The sequence below is a fragment of the Plecotus auritus genome (assembly GCF_963455305.1).
Source record: "Plecotus auritus genome assembly, chromosome: 7".
In the NCBI taxonomy this organism is placed as follows: Eukaryota; Metazoa; Chordata; class Mammalia; order Chiroptera; family Vespertilionidae; genus Plecotus; species Plecotus auritus.
In genome coordinates this window covers 9,699,440-9,716,555 of record NC_137774.1, presented here as the reverse complement: position 1 = coordinate 9,716,555, position 17,116 = coordinate 9,699,440, and the positions used below count along the sequence as shown (strand labels likewise).

The 17,116-nt window shown below is 42.7% G+C and overlaps 2 protein-coding genes across 9 annotated transcripts in view; both read right to left on the bottom strand.

The window, feature by feature from the left end:
• The window catches only part of FBXL20 (F-box and leucine rich repeat protein 20), a gene marked incomplete at its 5' end in the record, with an annotated part of 56,935 nt that extends 54,482 nt beyond the window's left edge, over nucleotides 1-2,453 (bottom strand). For 3 of the 5 annotated variants that reach the window (XR_013961109.1, XM_080678339.1, XM_080678341.1), the window contains one exon: nucleotides 1,226-1,733. Coding sequence is in view for 4 of the 5 variants with exons in the window: in XM_080678339.1 (XP_080534465.1) it covers nucleotides 1,226-1,267 (42 nt within the window). Of the gene's footprint in view, nucleotides 1-1,225; nucleotides 1,734-2,037 lie in introns of those variants that run through there. The other 2 variants (XM_080678338.1, XM_080678340.1) reach the window with 2 other exon arrangements.
• Nucleotides 2,454-3,291: 838 nt separating this feature from the next.
• MED1 (mediator complex subunit 1) overlaps nucleotides 3,292-17,116 on the bottom strand; it is a 29,363-nt gene continuing 15,538 nt past the window's right edge. For 2 of the 4 annotated variants that reach the window (XM_080678331.1, XM_080678332.1), the window contains 9 exons: nucleotides 16,550-16,623; nucleotides 15,909-15,998; nucleotides 15,080-15,191; nucleotides 14,457-14,581; nucleotides 14,082-14,200; nucleotides 12,896-13,097; nucleotides 11,431-11,526; nucleotides 11,206-11,311; nucleotides 6,192-9,615 (listed from right to left, as the gene is read on the bottom strand). In XM_080678331.1, coding sequence (XP_080534457.1) covers nucleotides 6,396-9,615; nucleotides 11,206-11,311; nucleotides 11,431-11,526; nucleotides 12,896-13,097; nucleotides 14,082-14,200; nucleotides 14,457-14,581; nucleotides 15,080-15,191; nucleotides 15,909-15,998; nucleotides 16,550-16,623 — 4,144 coding nt within the window. In that variant the 3' untranslated portion in view covers nucleotides 6,192-6,395. Of the gene's footprint in view, nucleotides 4,291-6,191; nucleotides 9,616-11,205; nucleotides 11,312-11,430; nucleotides 11,527-12,895; nucleotides 13,098-14,081; nucleotides 14,201-14,456; nucleotides 14,582-15,079; nucleotides 15,192-15,908; nucleotides 15,999-16,549; nucleotides 16,624-17,116 lie in introns of those variants that run through there. The other 2 variants (XM_080678334.1, XM_080678333.1) reach the window with 2 other exon arrangements.

Here is a 17,116-nt window from a genome sequence, read left to right as displayed (position 1 = left end):
TTCCTTAATTTTTCTCCACTCCTCGCTCGCAACATGGTAGTCCTCAATTTATACCTCCCCCCAAACACTTCCTATCTTGACATTTGTGGATAAATTAAAATATATTTCCCCCATAACCATAAAAAAAAAAATCAAGGAATAGACTAAACTTAAGACCTTTAGGTAGCAGTTTCACCCTCTGCACCTAGTTGGCAAGTTTTCTGAGACTTCTGTCTCACCGTCTTACCATTTCATCCTTCAAATGGAAATGAAGAAAAACACCCAGTGAGAGGTACACCGAGCTGTGAGTGATCCCGGGTCAGCCTGATTCTCTGCCAGAAAAGGCCAGGTAACATCTTCTCCTCTTGTAGAAGTTTCTTTCTCTCACCCCCCTTGACAAGCCTCCTGGTACAGTACCACCGTAACTCATCCGTAGTTACAACACTTCACTTCCCAAAGGAATCACTTCCCTGTACGGTGACTACTCTCTGAAGACGCTTTTCAGATGTTTCCTTATTTCCTCACCCATTTCTCAATTTCATGCCTACAAACCTCTCTCGTCAGAGAAGTTCTCAGAGACAAACAGACTTGAAGGGATTTCCTGAAATCTCTCAGACCTTCGTCCCAATCTCAAAGCCTGTACACATCGCAGAGTTCCCAGAAACAATGAGCTACAAAAGTACAGACTAAACGGGAAAGAAGAGGAAGTATCAGAACAATACCCCGACCAAACACGGCACCGAAAACCCCTGGTCGTCTCTCTCACCCCAGCCTGCCACCCCCACTTCCCTAGTTTAACCAAGGTCTCTAAAACTCGGACAAATGGCCCCCGGGCCCATCATCTCCCCCTCGCCTCACGAACAAGGTGGCAGAAAGAAAAGCCAGCTCCGGTCGATGGGAGCTGTGATGCTTTTTCTCCTGGGTGGAGGGAGGCAAGCCAAGGGTTGTGTAAAGAACTGAAAGCTGAGTGATGCTGGGGGGAGGGGAGAATTAGGGCGCCAGAGCTAATCCCCCCGCCGGGGGCCCGCGAGTGGAAGAGGCGGGAGGCGACCAGCTCGGAGGACCGGGGAAGCCGGGCTGCACTAGGCTTTCGGGTCGCGAGGATGGGGAAAGAAGTCTGATAGCGCCAGCGGCCGGTGGGTGACGGCGCCAGGCAAAGGGAGGAGGCTCCGTGTGGAGCGAATTTGGGGGGCACGAGAGTAGGAATCGCCTTCTTCACGCCGCCCTAGCCCCACCAAGCTCACACCTCAAACCTGCTCTTGGTCACTCCGTTCACGTCCCTCCTCATGAGGCCGGCGGGTGCGGCCGGGGCCCGGCGCTGCGGCGAGCGGAGTGCAAAGACGAGGGGCCCCGGGCAGGCCCGGGAGTTCCGGGACCGGGAGGAGGCAGAGGAGCGGCGGGCAGGGGCCGCCGGCGGGGAGAAAAGACCTCTCGACTCCGGCTGAGCCTCCTCCACCTCCCGCGGCGCCGGCGGCGGCGGCGACTTATCGTCGCTAGCTCTTCTCTCTCCTCAGCCTCAACTTCAACCCAAAACAAAAACACTCGCCACCTGCCAGCAACGCCGCTCCTCATTGGGCAGAGCCGCCCGGGCCTCGGAGCAGCGTGGGGAGGGGGGAGGAGGAGCGCTCGGCGGCGCGGGACCACCCCTCCCCCCACTCCCGGCGCAGCCGACAGCGGTCGGCCCGGGAGCAGCCGGAGTGTGGGGCGGCGCAAGCCCGCTCTCGCCTCCCAGGCAGGCAAGCCCACCGCGAGCTGGAGAGGCAGGGAAGTGTCTGTGTCTGTGTGTATTTCTGTATGGGAGGGGCTGTGAGGCGGGTGCTAGTGCGCGCGTGCTCGCGGATCCGGGAGAGCGAGGAAAGCAGGACGACTGCACGCAGCACCGGAGCCCCCAGTTCTCCTCCCCTCCGCGGGCATGGAGCACGCATCAACCCACCAAGCACTTGAGCTTTCTGTCTAGTTCTTCCCCAGCCCCCTACGTCTTGTCGCTTCTCCCCCCAATAGCCTGTGTTGCCACACACGTCCTTCCCGGCCACCCAGCTCCCTTCCCCTATCACTCACTGTCGCCTTGAACCCAAAGTGCAGCAGGCGGTCCCTGCTCGGAGCCATTTTCCTCTTTCTGGTTGTCGCTAGATTGGGACAGTGCTGTTGTTGCTGCCGCCGCTGCCGTAGCTACCGCTGCCGCCGCCTCCCCCGCCCCCGTGGATTGCATTACCCGGTGTTGCAGGGAAGCCTGGAGGGCCGCTGCGGGGCGTGGGTCTCCCTGTGCATGAATCAGAAGGGCAAGGGGATAATTGTGCAGCCCACTGCTCCGGGGATATGCAGCGAGGCCGCACCTCGCACCTTGTGGTCGGGGGTATGGGTTTCAGTGCTGGAGCTGGGTGACTATTCCTTTAGCTGGGGGAGGGGTGCACTTGGGTGGAAGTGGGGGCAGGCGAGGCAAAAGGGCCTTTGGCTTCCCCCCTCCTCTCCGCCACGACCGCCGCAGGCGCCCAATGGGCTTACTGCCTGCCCGTCCTCCAATCAGGGCTCTGGTTGGTGAGAACCTGATCCTGACGCCACTTTGGCGGGAGAAACAAGCGTGTCTGAACGAGTAGGCGGCGCTTATAGAAAGGAAACTGACACATCTGACTCCTTAGGTTGTGTCATCACGTTATTATGCTTTAGCAACTCCAGTCCTCAAGGTCTGGAAATTCATGATAGCATTTACATGAATTAAGAGTTTGCCCTTAAAACAACGACAAACCACAAAATCACGTCCCAAAGATAAATTAAAAACTATCAAATTTCAGCAGATATGAGTTTGTCTTCATACCTCGTTTAATTCGCAGTTTTAGTTACCAACTTGTTATGAATCTCATTATGAGCTTACGAACAAATAGTGCTGGAGAACTGTAAAAAAAAAAAAAAATGGCATATTCTAGCTGTCTTACTACCAAACTCTTCAAGCACTTTTATTTTCATTATCCTAGAAAGGGCTTCCTAAGCAAGAAACTTCGGCTTCAGAAACTCATTGTTATTGCTTCACTTCAGCCAAAAAAACAGCCTTTTAGTTATGGCTCACCTAAGAGCAGTTTTCTCCTAGCAAAAACTGATGAATTTGGTGACTAAGGCCTGCAGAAAGCAGATATATCAAATGAAACTTTCACTGGTCTGTTTCCCTGTTTCAATTATCTTTTCCAGTTAACCTATTTCAAGTTACACTTACTGGAGGAATACTTTTACTTTTTGATAAAATTTTAATTGACCAAACTTTTAAAAAGATGAATACATGAACATTATTCAAAGTTTAAAAACTTATTACATATAGGCATATTACTTTTTATCAAAGAAATTTATTTGCATGTAAATAATCAGGTTCTTTTGTAATGTTTTGGGGGGAAAATCCCAGGTTTTTGTCTTTCAAAAAAATGAAAAACCCCATAGTATTTACAGAACAGCCATATACACAGAAAATCAAAGATTTTAGAAAAGACCCTCCCCAGCTGCTCCTGATGTACATTTTTAAAACTCAAAATTTAAAGCCCAGCTTTTATAACTGAACCTGTTTCCCAACCTAGTTTCTGAGATGTTAAGCACTTCCTATCCCTCAAAAAGCTAACTTTAAGGGTAGAAATCAAGGAGGAGGGTTGAAAAGAAGGGGGGGAAAAGGTAAGACAATGGGATTGCCCAGGGATTGTGGATAATGAGTTTCTTATACTGGCATCTGCTTTAAGTAACTTGACTGAATACTGTATGACTCACAGGCTCCCTGAAAGATTTTGTTTTTGTTTTCTGAGAATTCATGATATTGCTGCACTAAATTTTTAGACGTAGGCCTCCAGAAAAATTTTTCCAAGAGCTATCAACCTCAAGCCTGGTTTTGGCAATTACATCCTGCTTCATCCATCCACCCCCGATACTTATTTTAAAACATACTGATTTTGAACCTGAAATCTTCATGTACATCAGAGCAGGTTTTAACCAAGAACCCCTAACATGAAGCTAAAGACAAAAGAGAAATCAAGTCAAAGAATACATAAGACACCAGCAGCAGAAAACAGGTAGAAGTTGACTTCATGTCCTTGCCGTCTTTTGAAACAGGAGAATGAGTACACCTAGACAGGAGGGAGGTGTCCCAGGCTTGGTTTATTCTGCCTCTTCTCCTCCACCCTGTGGAGAAATGCAGTGCTCCCTGGTTCTCAGGCAGGGTGAAGCAGTTTAGCCCCGGCTCCCTGTTAAGCAAGTTCAGATGCTGGGTCAGTGTGTGGGGTGTGCCCATCGACAATTCAGGGGCTTATCCTTCATCCAGATCCTAACTCGGGATCCTTTGATCTGGGATGAAGACAGAAAGAGAGAAAAAGCTTCCCAGTTTACTCATTTTGGTATTTGTTGGCTCTGCTTGGGGGAGCTGAGCCCCTGATACTATGCAGTACATTCCCCATAAGATCTTCCCCACCCAGAACAAAAATACCATATAACTTATTTTTCTGCAGAAACCAATGGGACAGGATTCAAAACTAGGTGAGAAACTTGTGAGAAATCCAACCTGGTTGTATGTCTGAGAGGCTGCTACTGTATCAGCATCACAAGATAAAGCACTCTGGTATCACCTTGCCCATGTCCTCCTTAGTGTCACCCAAGACTTTTGACTGATACGGTAACGGATAACTTTTCTTGCTCCACTTTGCAATGTTTCGTTTCCTACTTCTTATTACCTTGGGACACAAAAGTGGCAGAGTTGTTGAGAGCTGATGACCAGAAAAGGGAGAACACTAGAGGAAATCAGAGACAGTCAGGAAAGAAGCCAAAGCTGATTTTCCAACTCTATGCTAACTCCAACCTGCAGAAAGAGCTGAATATAGAAATCTTCTTCAATATCTGATGAAGTCACTCCATTTATCACACACATACATAAATAAATCACCTGGCTTTTCTTTTTTTAATCCAGAAGAGTTGTGCTGGGGACCATGCCCCGTCCTGCTGATACAGGTCCTGAATGGAATCATCAGGAATGGCACAGTGCAGGTGTCAAAAATCAAAGTAAGGCCGCAGAATTTTGAGAGGACCCTCCAAATACTGAGAACTTGTGTTGCACTCAAATGGTCTCCTGGATTTTTATATTTATGAGAAGGGCTTCTTATTGATGTCCCCCAGAATCCAGACTCAGACCTATTCATCCAAAAAGGTCCAATTGTGTTGCTACACAGTAGCAAGGGTTTATCTTCATGCCCACCTAGCATTCCAGGCTCCCTTACTTCAAGTGAGCTTGAAATTGTTTTAAGTGAACTATGGCTGCACATTTTTTTTTACTGTTTTATCTAAGGGAGCATGAGTGATTCAAGTCTGGACTCCTCCTTGTGAGAAAGGAGCCCAGCTCTCAGGAATGGCATCTGTTCTCCTACAAACAAAATGCTGGGGTGTAGACTTTTGGCACATTGTGGAAATAGGAGAACTATTAATTCTGCAATGGTTTTCATGCCACTGGGTCAGGGAAGCTGTCCCACATTAAACCTTACTGCGTCTGAAAACATGTTTACAACCCCAAAAGCCAGCCCAGCCTTTTTTTTGTAAAGGAAAGGGAGACTATAAATCAATACCTCCACAGGGAGGTAACTCCTAATATTCCAATGATGTCTGAATCCCATGAAAAATCTCCTAAAACAGAAAATACCATTTTGGTTTTTCTCCTTAACTTCAAAGATGGGCTCTAATTTGCTTGGGCTTCATGCTACCGTACCAGCACAAGCTACAAGCTCCCTACAACCAAGTAAGCCTTGCTCTTCTCTACCTCCTATCATTTTGAACCCTGAACCTCATAGAATTAGAAAGGAATACTGTATAAAAACAGATAAAGGGTTAAAATATTACAAATAAATAGCTAAAATTACCTTCCCTCCCCAAACACTCCTAAGAAACAGACACAAAACATTACTTAAGTGTCCAAAGTAACCAAAGTCCTTCATTTGCCCATGTCTCAAATGGACAACTACCCAAAGGTGAACAACCTTCATGCAAATGCATCAAGGGATGTATTGCTTTTTCACTTTCTGCCCAGCCCTTTGCATACATGCACTAAAATTGGGTTTAAAACATGGCCTAAAAATGGAAAAAGGGAGAAAAAATATATATGAATATTTCCCACAAAACTGTTTTCCACCCTTCCCTCTCCCTATGCCCCACCCACCCAGCTCCCTTTTATAAGCAAGTATTTTAACTTTTTTTTTCCTGGCAAAGGAACAGTGATTCTTAATAATCAAACCCATGGTCTTTTTAGTAGGGTCTGGCTATGCTTTTCTAAATTCACCCAGCTCAGTATCAAGGACATGTCATTTAAACATTCTTAAACACCACCTGTCCGACTCACCCCTGATGGTGGTTTACCTATAAACTTATTAGTTTCTCTCTGGCCATGTTTTTTGTCTTAAAAAGTAAGGTTCCTAATTGCCAATCAGGGCCACATCCATAAGATCATCATCTTCCTCCCCAATCATAAAATCAGGGCTGAGCCTTGAGGGCCTATCGGTAGATAAGATTGTGTTACTTGTCATCGACAAGGACTGGTCTGAAGAGATGGGTGATTTAGACCAACTCTCTGGCTTGATGCTATGAGATTTTTTCTTGTCTCGGTCTTTGTCCCGATCCCGATCTTTGTCTTTTACTTTCTTCTTTTCTTTTTTGTGCTTCTTATGCTTCTCTGTGCTGTACTCTGGAAGTGGTCGGATACCATCATCTGAGCAGGGACTGTTCTGATAAGATTTCTCTGCTATGGAGGACCCTGACTCACTTTCACTATCCAGATTCTGAGGGGTATATGCTGGTGATTTACTATGGCTGGGAGAGCCACGCTCATGCTTTGGAGTGGAACCACTGATGAGTGGAGAGCCATAGTTTTTGGAAGAGGCCATCTGAGGCCTGAGCCCTTCTCCACTACTTTCCCCAGGTTTCTGCAAAGTCACTTTGGCTTTAATGCTAGGGGAACCCCCATCATGCTTGCTGATGATAATTTTTGCCACACCTGTGCTCCCCACATTTTTTGACTCTGAAGTCTTCTTAGATGAATCCACTGAGCCCCCCGAGGTGGAAACCTTTGATTTATCTTTATCACTTTTCTCACGCTTGCCCTGAAACTCTCCTCCTGACATGTTATGTTTGGAGGACATAGGATGGCTAGAATTTGTGCTCACCCCCACCTGGCCATCCATTGGGTCTTCACCTCCAGGGCCACTGGTGACAACCCCATGCTTCAGTTTATCTATGACAGCTGTTAAGGACGGCTTCTTATTTCTGCTGGGAGATTTCCCTTTGGAACTCCCATGCTGGTTCTGAGAGGATGACATGGAAGAGCCACTTGAGGAAAAGGAAGAAGATGCTGTACAAGAATTAGATGATGGGGGAGTTTTCAAAGAGCCTGAGGATCCTAACCCTGAAGAAGACTTCATGCCAGTGCTTGAACCAGTTCCAGACATATGAGAACCACTAGAACCTGAACTGATAGGGGACTTGGCTTTAGAGGATGGGGGAGTCCCAGGAACAGATTTCATTGGAGAGGCAAGCTTATCAGAGCCTCCCGGTGGCCTTGAATGAGAAGGGGATATGTTTGGTTTACTTAAAGGATTCATAAGTGATGATGGCTTCCCTTGAAGTTTCATCTTGGTGCTGCTAGAGCCACTGCTCAGCCCATGCTTGGTAATGGGAGAGGAGCCTGGCTTTCCACCAGACTGGGATGAATTTTTGGACTGGCTAGACCCAGAAGACCCTTGACTAGAATATATACTGCTACTTAACTTGGAACTTGATGAACTTTCTGATTTACTGCTTTTCATCTTGCCTGAGTTGGAAGCAGAGGAGGAAGAGGAGGAAGAATGGCTATGGTGGCTTTTACTGCCTGAGGAAGACACAGAACCGCTGCTGGTATACTGACTGTGAGAAGAGGGCTTACCCACCATCACGGTTCCCTTAGGAATCTGAATAGTGATTTTGGGAATGGGTGGTGTGGCAACACCTGGGGGAGTCTGAGATCTTCCTGAACTGCCTGGAGATTTGGATCCACCTGTACTTGTAGGTGGGGTGAAAGGTCGGTTAGAACTGTGAGATGGAGACTTTCCCTCAGTGTCTGCCTTCTTCCGCTTTGGAGGCTTATCTTTGCTTTTGCCATCATTAGAAGGGGTCCGACTGCGCTTTCCTGGTTTGCTATCTAATCCTGGCCCTGACAGACTGTTACTGGTGCCATTGCCTTCCTTTACTCTCTTTTGAGTCTTGTCTTTCCCTAAGTCTCCAGTGGTCAATAAAGGACTCTGGCTACCACTGTGATGCTCCATTAGATCTGCAGAACCCAAAGCCTTACCAGCCACTGCTATAATACTGAAATCAACTGTATCAGCTTGGCTATTGCCTTTAAACTTAGTCTCCCCATTATCACCTCCGAGCATTGGTACCCCCAAAGTATTTAGTGCCTGAGATGTAAATCCTTTGAAATCATCATTATCTCCACTTTGGCTGCTTTCATCAAAGTATTCTTCTCCAAAACCACTTTGGCTCTGGCTGTTCAACAAATCAGGATTGAAATCTACTCCATCAGGAAAAAAATGATTGGTAGGAGAGTCACTACTGGGGCTTCCAGCAGCATCTGCAATAAGGTCAGCTGGATCAGTGTATGGATTTTCATTATTATTGGTTTGAAAGACATCAGGGTCAAAGAGGGCACTCTGAGAATGCCCAGAGCTTGAAGAATCTCGAATAGGGGTGCCAATGGGTGGGCAATCGTCACTAGTGCTGGGAAGCTTAGAGGCTTCTTCTGCAATGTCTGAAAGGATATCAGTTACATCTGGGCCAATGCTGTCTGAACTGGATAGTCGGACCATCCTTTGAATACTGGGTTGGGGGTGAGGTACTGGTTGTGGGTAAGTTGTTGGGGGAGTACTACACTGGCTTGGAGCTGGTGTGATGTGTGGTGTATCCAGCGTGTCAGCTGTCATATTGACATCAAAGATAGGGTTTTGAGAGTCAACATCCATTGAAAATAGCTCCCTCTGAAAGTCATCTTCAGTCTGGTGCTTGGGTTTTTCAGGTAGTAATCTTGATGATTTCTTCTTCTTTGTCTTGTTGCTTCCCGAGCACATTTCCATCCGGGGTGAGCCGGAAGAGGAGTTCTGCCTTTCTAAAGGACTGCATCCATAAAGGGTTGAAAAATCCTGGGCAGGATTATCTTTAAGAAGGTTCATGAGCATCGGGTGATTCTTGGTGTTGCCGGCCATCGAAGAGACAGGTGGCGGCGTGTGATGAGGAGGGGTCGGACTCGAGCCAATGGTAGACCCCCCGTTCCCTGTGATTTGCAACAAACTGGTAAGAATTGGGTTCTGAGACACCTTGCTGAAGTCCTCCCCATGGCCCACCGACTCATGCCGATCTTTGATGCTCATGCTCATATTAAACAAGGTGGTAATGGGACCCCCCGGAAAGGTGTTGGTTGGTGTAGTGGTACCACTCATTGGGTTGTTGCCTGTGGTCATGCCATACCCTGGGCTGCTAGCCGGGGGCAGGTTCTTTTTCACCATGTCTTCAACTGTCTCTGCAATGAGGGACAGTGCTGGGGTGTCAGCCTGAATGGTTTCAGCCTTCCTCCGAATAGCCCTCATCGTCACAGGGATGGACATACATCTGTAAGATAAGATGGAAAATTACAAAATTAACATTGCACTAGCTGCTGAATGAAACCAAGTTTTCATTAAAGAAAATAAGCTTTAATTTTTCCTGAGATTTAGATATGTCTTCAGAGGTTTGCAGTAATGCAATTTTCCGGTAAGGCAAATAACCCCAAAGGCAGGAACAGTTCTGTGAAATGCCAGAGCTTTGGGTAAATTAAAGAGAATATGGACCAGTAGGCAATCGTCAATCTCTTTTGAAGCATCACCAAAAACAAACTAACCATAAACAAGAATCCAAAGAATTAGATATTATAATTAACTAAAATAAAACTGGTAATAATTAACTCAGTAACAAAATGCCTTCCTTCTGGAGCTTGATATGTGATTAATGGGATACATGATTTATCTTAATTAATCAACCACTAGAAAAATCTCTTGACCCATCTAAGTTCTAAACCTTAATGGCTTAGATCACCCCAAAACAATACTTTAAAAAGTGCTACTACTGGCCGAAACCGGTTTGGCTCAGTGGATAGAGCGTCGGCCTGCGGACTGAAGGGTCCCGGGTTCGATTCCGGTCAAGGGCATGTGCCTTGGTTGCGGGCACATCCCCAGTGGGGGGTGTGCAGGAGGCAGCTGATCGATGTTTCTCTCTCATTGATGTTTCTAGCTCTCTATCCCTCTCCCTTCCTCTCTGTAAAATATCAATAAAATATATTAAAAAAAAAAAAAAAGTGCTACTACTGGTATGAAATCTTGTTTATTTTAAAGCAAAGCACTTTCTATCTTATAAATTTATATTTATAAACCTATGTTTGAAAACATTTGCTCTAGAACATGTCAGCAACCATTCTTAAAGGTCCAGTTAATAACAATTTAAACTTTTGAAAATCATATGGTTTCTGTCTAACTACCCTGCCATCTTAGCTGCAAAACCACCATAGACAATATGTAAATGAACAGACATGGCTCTGTTCCAATAAAATTTATTTACAAAATGGCCCACTGGTATCATTTCAAGAAAAATCTCAAAATTACACAATATTTCTGGAAAGTTGACTGGCTTAAGTATCTTCCCACATACTGTCACTGACATGTTACAAAGAGGGTAAGTAAAAAAAGACCTACAGCCCTAACCAGTTTGGCTCAGTGGATAAAGTGTTGGCCAGCGGACTCAAGGGTCCCAGGTTCAATTCCAGTCAAGGGCATGTACCTTGGTTACGGGCACATCCCCAGTGGGAGGTGTGCAGGAGGCAGCTGATTGATGTTTCTCTCTCATCGATGTTTCTAGTTCTCTCTCCCTCTGTAAAAAATCAATAAAATATATTAAAAAAAATAAAAAGACCTACATCTTATTTCAGCTCTCTTCCTCCTACAAGAACCCTAATGCCAGGCCTGAAGTTACCTACCTTATACCCTATTACCCTCATAATGATATTTTAAAAATCAAAGCTCATATTGCTTTAGGATTGAAAGCAGAGGAGAGTGAATTCAAAGCAGTGACTAAATGTTTTCCTTCTAAATTTCCAATTCACTCTAATATTGAAAAAAACATTACTATACACCTTTTACTGGGACTCTGATGGAAAAGGGCCAGTGCTACCTTTGAACAACTTTGGCAATGAAGTCATCTGTGCAGATGAGTGCATCTGACAGCCCCTTGTAGAGTTTACAGCTCACATGTGTTGAGTCCTGCACATCCATTACCACTGAAAGACAAAAATATATAAGAAGTATTTGAGTTAGATTCAGCTCCTGAATTTTCAAAAAGAGGTGAAGGAACCAAACTGCTGCCCTGAGAGAGATGGTGGCCACCCATACAACTCACCACACACCAGGGAGTCATTCACAGGGTGTTGAAAAGATACACTGAAGCGGGACTCTGAGAGGGGACACACTTCAAATTGAAGGAGCCCAGGAGAATCTAAAAGGCAAAGAAAACATCATAAAATAATCAATAAATATAAGACTTGAGACAAGTAAATAATCCCTAAGTGTAAAGAATTAAATTTTTTCTTTCCCTTGGAAACTAAATCCCACACCTACTATATCATTCACAGATAATAAAAGGCATCTGCCAGTTTATGTTATAAATACTCCGAAACAACTAAATTTCAGTTTTCTAAAATGAAGGCATTTAATCCCTAAATTGTTAAAGACCTTGAAAGATATAAACACCCTGCCTTAAAAGTGAATTCTGAATATAAATGTGGCCAAGAGGAGTTTCTCATTCTGTTTGATAAGCAAACATCCAGAACCACTGCCATAAACTCTGCTTTCTATCAGTGTTTGCAGCTGTTAGCTGTGCAACCCATAATCTGGTGAGCAAGGATATAGGGCTACAATCTAAAATGATATAGTTATACCAAATACACACATATCTGTCATCATATGTTCTTAAGTTAAACATATTGGCAGCCCAGAATCAAGGATCACATACTTTCTTGGCAGAAAACATCTCTGTAGGACTGACTTCATAACTACCATACAAAAACTTTTTTTTAGCCCTGAAGCTATTTGAAGAACTCTCCTAGGATTCAAATACATGAAATAGAAGGTCCATAGGCATACTTGCATATGCTCTCTAAAATTTCTAATTTCTAAAGCAGTTCTTATTCCCATAAAAAATATCTCCTGATTTACCTTCCCTGTTTCTTCTTGCCTAGCATTTGCACTGATACATCTCTTTCACTGAAGTGTTTACAACTAAGGTAAAAAGTAACTGTGGTTAACTAGAGCAGCCAAAACTCATATCAAAGCTTCTAATAGCTGTTTGGAAAACACCAGCATTCCAGAATCCTGGGAGAAAAAGGCACAGGTTTCATCCTTTTTAAAACTATATGATTAAGTTCTCCAAAGAATGGAGGAAATATACTCAGGACTAAAAGAACTGTCTTCACCTATAATTTAGATATCAAGAAGTCCTTTCTTCCTACAGCATCTCAAGTTCTACTTTATATTCAACTGCAGGGTTCAGGCCCTTAGCTAGCCAATTATATCACTGCATGCAGAGAAAAACTAAGTCCATTGCAAACAACACCCCCCCCCCCCCATAACCCACAGTGGTTTCCGTATGCTACTTTATAGATTGGTTCCATCAAATTATTTGTGGAGCTTCAACTAGATTCCCAACACCTCCCACTGAGGTTCTAATTCAGTTCATGAGGATATGGAAACCAAATATCTGTCTTTTTAAAAGTTCCACAGGTAATATGATGGGCTACCAAATTAGAAAATCACTGGAGTTATCAGTTTCCATTTATTAGTGAAGATATCAAAAGGAAAGACAGTACCTTCTTTGAGAATAGTTCTTTTGACACAGCTTCCGATTAGGGTATTATAGGCCACTTGGTGTCTGATTAGATTTAGGATAAGAGGAACCCGGCCAGGGTGCTGAAAGGTGATTTTGCTAACAAGGGTTCCCTGTAGACTTCTGCCATCTGGAAGAGGAGCATCCTTGTTAAGGAAATAGCAGTGCTGCTGACCTGGAAGAGCCTAGGCAAAAAGAACAAAGGAAATGAATGCTATTTACTCACACATTATACTCCAACCACAACTATCCTAAAAAACAACCTACACCTCAAAACTCGGTGAGTAATAGAACTCCACTGAATTCTTTGGTCAGCTGATGTTATAAAGGCTAATTACCCACTTGGCTGAACAAACCCTTTTTTTGTAAATGTTCTGCTAGTGGTTTCCTAGCCTAGCTAACATGAAAATTACCTCAGAAATCTGTATAATCTGTATTTTTAATAAAATACTCTATATATAATTATAATGCAGCCAGAATTTGGGAACTACTACCTTAGTCTAGACTATCATCAAACATTCCAAGAAATTCAAGTGAAAATGAGGTTTTGAAACTTTCCTTAATTTATTCACTCCAGCATTTTCCTTTTTTTTAAAAAAAAATATTTTCATTGATTTTTAGAGAGAGAGGAAAGAGACAGGGAGCAAGGGAGAGGAAGGGGAAGAGAGAGAGAGAGACATCAACTGACTGCCTCCTACCAGGGATCAAGCTTGCAACCCCGGCACGTGCCCTGACCGGGTATAGAACCGGCAACCTTTCAGAGCACGGGAAAATTCCCAACCAACTGAGCCACACCAGCCAGGGCATTCAAGCACTTTCTTCTCTGTATGCATCTGTATAAATGACCTTTCCAGATTATAAGCTCATGGCACTTGAAAAATTAAACAATAAGAATATTTAACACCTACTTATATGCTTGTAAAAGTCCAAATATCATTAAGGAACTTTCATCTGAAATTTCAATGATGGAATGTATGTTGTTTCCTGACTTAGAAGCTTATGCTCTTTCTTCAGTATGTTCCAGAGTTTTCTGTAATTTCCTGCCCGACTGAGGAAATACGATATGATCCAGCAGTCCAAAAGAATACTTAACCTCAGTAATCCTATAAAGGAAGATTCTCATTTGGGGTCCAAACATAACCTACAACAGCCCACAGAGTCTTACTTACAGCATAAAATCGCATGTTGTGTTTCAAAGGTATGGGGTCAGGGTCCTTTGACAGCTCAAACTGAGTGATCAGTTCATAGAGGGGTATATAAGTTGGTTGAGTTTCAAACAATGGAATTCCTGGGGGGGAGGGGGGAAAGGACCAATATAATGATCACATTAAGATCAAAACGTTGACAGCTCAGTTTTCCCTTCATGACTTCTACTTCATTTGTCCATTTATTCAAAAAGTACTTCAGTACCAAGTACCATAACATCTATACCCATCAATACTTTTTTGAGGCCTACAAGACCAAAAGAGGTCTAAGATAATCTGAAATTGAAGCTTGCTTTTTCATACTTGTAACAAGATTAGCTACTGATACTTATAACTCACCTGTGCAATTCTGAAGTTTCTGAACAAATGCTCTAGATACTGGGATTGGCTGGGGAAATTTCAAGAAGAAACACGCAGGAAGATCAACACTATTGGCACTGGTGATTGAGGAAAAAGATGGGGTCCTTCAAACAAAAGAAGAGGTAGGGTTGGGTTTTGACTTGATAAGAAAATGAAAAATCTAAACACCCATTCTTAGACATGTCTGCTTCATATAAACACATACAATGCCTATCAAAACTTTCTTCTCCCAATTCCAAAACATCCTATTTGTTAACCCTAAAGTATTTAATCAAACATCTACCCTGAAGCATGTTCTCTAGTTAATCGCTCCATTGTAACTCCAAACCAACGTAAGTCCCATGAGAGAAAAAGGAGCAATCATTTAAAAAGAGGAATTAGCACAGTTCTCTTCTTTCTCTCTCAGGACAGAGAATGTGTTCCATGAGCAAACTTCGGAGGAACATTAAAATAAACATTGAAAAAAGAAATTAAATGGATAAAACAAAAAGCCAATCTCTAGAAAGTCAAGTGAGGGAAAGGCCAAGTGAAACTGGCTTAAAACTGGGCTTGATGGTCAAAAATGGACTTTGCTACCCTAGGATTAATTATAGTTAACTTACCATTTGTTGTCAACTGGGTGTGACCCCATAATTAATGGTGCAATTGGGAGTTTATACATAGCAGATGTTCCTTCAATTGTCACTGATGCATTCATGCCCAAAGATCGAGGAACTGGGAAGAGAAAAGAAAAAGGATATTTTCCAAAGTAACACAAATAGTAAGGACCCTAACATTAAGAAAACAAAAAACAGGCTAACTTCTGCATGATTTGTCAGACCTATTTTGTTTAAATGACACTGTAATACCTATATAACTTAGAAATGCTAGAAGTTACCTTTCTAACCAACCAGTGTTTCTGTCAGTAAATAAAACAAAATACAGGAAATAATGCAGTCCAAGGAAAAACATTTTTAAAGTTCATTACTGATATTTGCTTATTTTCTCCAACTTCAGAATGTATTTAAATAGAATTATGATTATAGGATAATCAATGATTGAAGTTATAAGGGGATCAAATGAGGTATTAGGCCATTTCTCATTTTGTTTTAGTGTATTAAAGTGCAAATAGAAAATAACATCCATTACTGTAATTCTTTAGTAAGTTGGCCAATTTCTTCACCATTAAAGTAATGATTAAAGGGGATTATTTCAAGTCAGGGTGGTTTATATCCTTTAATTCACTCATTTACTTATTCACATATATATGTAAGTACATATTTATATATGAAGATATGTATGCATGTGTGTGTGACTGCATCAGGTGCAAACTTTAACAGGGATGGCAAACTTATTACGAGTAGCAAACCAAGAAGTACTAGCACAGACATTCAAACTAAAAAAATTTTTTTTAAACACTGATAAAAACCTTCAGTTGCTTTAAAGTCTTACCATTATTCTCATGCAAAATGATGGGAGATGTAGTCTTATCATCCAGCAGGTCAGAAGGAGAGGCATAGTACTTCAAATTCATTAAATGACCTATGAAAAGTAAAACTTATCAATACATCTTTACCAGGTAAATTACAAATAAAGAAAAATATCCCCATTTCTATAAACCTATATACAGGAAATAGTTTCACAGATATGAAGACTCATGCTCTAAAGCAGCTTATGAAATATGACAGAAGCATAAGTATTGATTCTAGTGGCAACAATTTACTTCACAATTAAAAATATAAAATGTAGGGAAGAGAGGTGTTAATACCTTATAAATGACTAATAATTTTCTCCCTCTGCTTATAAACCTAAGGTGAAATTTTTTAAAAAATATATTTTTATTGATTTCAGAGAGGAAGGGAGAGGAGGAGAGAGAGAGAAACATCAATTACAAAAGAGAATCATTGATCAGCTGCCTCCTGCATGTCCCCCCACTGAGAATCAAGCCTGCAACCTGGGCATGAACCCTGACCAGGAATAGAATCGTGACCTCCCAGTTCATACCACTGAACCATACTGGCCTGGTCCAAGGTGAAATTTTAAGTAACAAAAAATCAGACATTTTTCTAAATAAGCAAAATAGGATCACATACCCCCACTTCTTGGCGTGAGATAGCCAACACTTCCATGAAGGATCTTATCTAAGGGGCCAGCGTTGGTTGCTTTCCTGCAAGACACATGATCTATGTTTGCTTGTATTTAAAGCCTGAAGGTTATCAGTACACATTGTGAAAATGACTTCAGCTCTTAAAAGACATATAATTAATGACTCTGTCCTGTACTTGGGCATATAACAATTGTATTTCACCTTCAAAGTGAAAGGATTATTTCCAAGTATACAGCAATATATAGTGTGGCAAACAAAAATTACAACTAGACCATTATTTATTAGATGGGAGGCCAGGTTTGACACTTCAAATAAAACCCAGGGAATACCAACCAACAACTTAGGGATACTGAGTCAGAAAATGGAATGCAATCATCATTTGGGAAGTGAAAGGAGATGGACAAGATGTATAATATAGATAAATCACAGATGTATAGTAATATACATCTATCATATAAATATATACAGGGTGGGGCAAGAGTAGGTTTACAGTTGTGAGTACGAAAAACAGAGTTTATTCTTGTATTATTTATTAATCCTTGTATTATTTTCC